At 34.0% G+C, this 1,354-nt stretch overlaps 1 protein-coding gene across 1 annotated transcript in view; it reads left to right on the top strand.

Moving 5' to 3' along the window:
* The window catches only part of LOC106474615 (elongation factor-like GTPase 1), a gene marked incomplete at its 5' end in the record, with an annotated part of 37,520 nt that overhangs the window by 24,034 nt on the left and 12,132 nt on the right, over nucleotides 1–1,354 (top strand). Inside the window, one exon of the mRNA XM_022402925.1 lies at nucleotides 469–610. Within this exon, the coding sequence (XP_022258633.1) occupies nucleotides 469–610 (142 nt within the window). The remainder of the gene's footprint in view (nucleotides 1–468; nucleotides 611–1,354) is intronic.

Raw genomic sequence — 1,354 nt, 5'->3', positions numbered from 1 at the left:
TTTATTGTTTTAAGAAAATTACTCATTAGTTGTAGTAAATAAGTGTCAGTGTGTTCATTGGTTGTAGTAAATAAGTGTCAGCGTGTTCATTGGTTGTAGTAAAAAGTGTCAGCATGTTCATTGGTTGTAGTAAATAAGTGCCAGTGTGTTCATTGGTTGTAGTAAATAAGTGTCAGCAAGTTCATTGGTTGTAGTAAGTAAGTGTCAGCATGTTCATTGGTTGTAGTAAGTAAGTGTCAGCATGTTCATTGGTTGTAGTAAGTAAGTGTCAGCATGTTCATTGGTTGTAGTAAATAAGTGTCAGCATGTTCATTGGTTGTAGTAAATAAGTGTCAGCATGTTCATTGGTTGTAGTAAATAAGTGTCAGCATGTTCATTGGTTGTAGTAAATAAATGTCAGTGTGTTCATTGGTTGTAGTAAATAAGTGTCAGTGTGTATGTATGATTTTATCTAATGTCTAATTTTAGGACTGCCAGGTTGATCCAAATTTGACTTTAAAGGACCTTGGCACAGACCAACATGTTACTGTGGTTACTGTCAGTAATTTGTACCTTTTGATGGGTAAGGAGTTGGAATGCTTAGAAAGTGTCCCAGCTGGAAATGTGTTAGGTAAGAGAAAGAAAAATATTATCTTATAGGCTTTTGTTTTTACAAAATTAAAGAAGCATGTTGCTTTGATACTGATATTTCCGTAGTTATAAAAAAACAAGCAGTGTATAAATTACTTTCATTGTAGAAACTGTTTATATAATTAACTCTAGACAGCTGTTGTATGAGCTAGTGGTATTCCATTTCATGCCCAGTTCCATACTATAACCAATACTTTAGACTTTAATTATACTTAGCTTACTTGTCTATTCAATCTTCGTTTTACAGTCTTTTGATAAATTCTAAAATGGTAAAGGATTCTGACCAGTGAGGACCTTTCAGGTGTACACTCGCATATCAAATTTCAACATTTAAGTAGAAATATTAATTCTAACCCTGTTTCAACACTATTTAACTCAAAAACATTTCAAGTTTATACTTTGTTGTGTTTTAACATTAACTTAATGTAATTTGCAAACGAAAATCAAAACAAATGCTCTAACTTTTACTTCTATGCAGCTCTGAGGAGTCTCGCCCGTAAACAACACATTTACCTCATCTGCAAACAACACATTTACCTCATCCGTAAACAACACATTTACCTCATCCGTAAACAACACATTTACCTCATCCGTGAACAACACATCTACCTCATCCGTAAACAACACATCTACCTCATCCGTAAACAACACATCTACCTCATCCGTAAACAACACATCTACCTCATCCGTAAACAACACATTCTCCTCATCCGTAAACAACACA

This window comes from Limulus polyphemus, unplaced genomic scaffold (genome assembly GCF_000517525.1).
Source record: "Limulus polyphemus unplaced genomic scaffold, Limulus_polyphemus-2.1.2 Scaffold7443, whole genome shotgun sequence".
In the NCBI taxonomy this organism is placed as follows: domain Eukaryota; kingdom Metazoa; phylum Arthropoda; class Merostomata; order Xiphosura; family Limulidae; genus Limulus; species Limulus polyphemus.
This window is presented reverse-complemented; position numbering and strand designations above follow the sequence as displayed.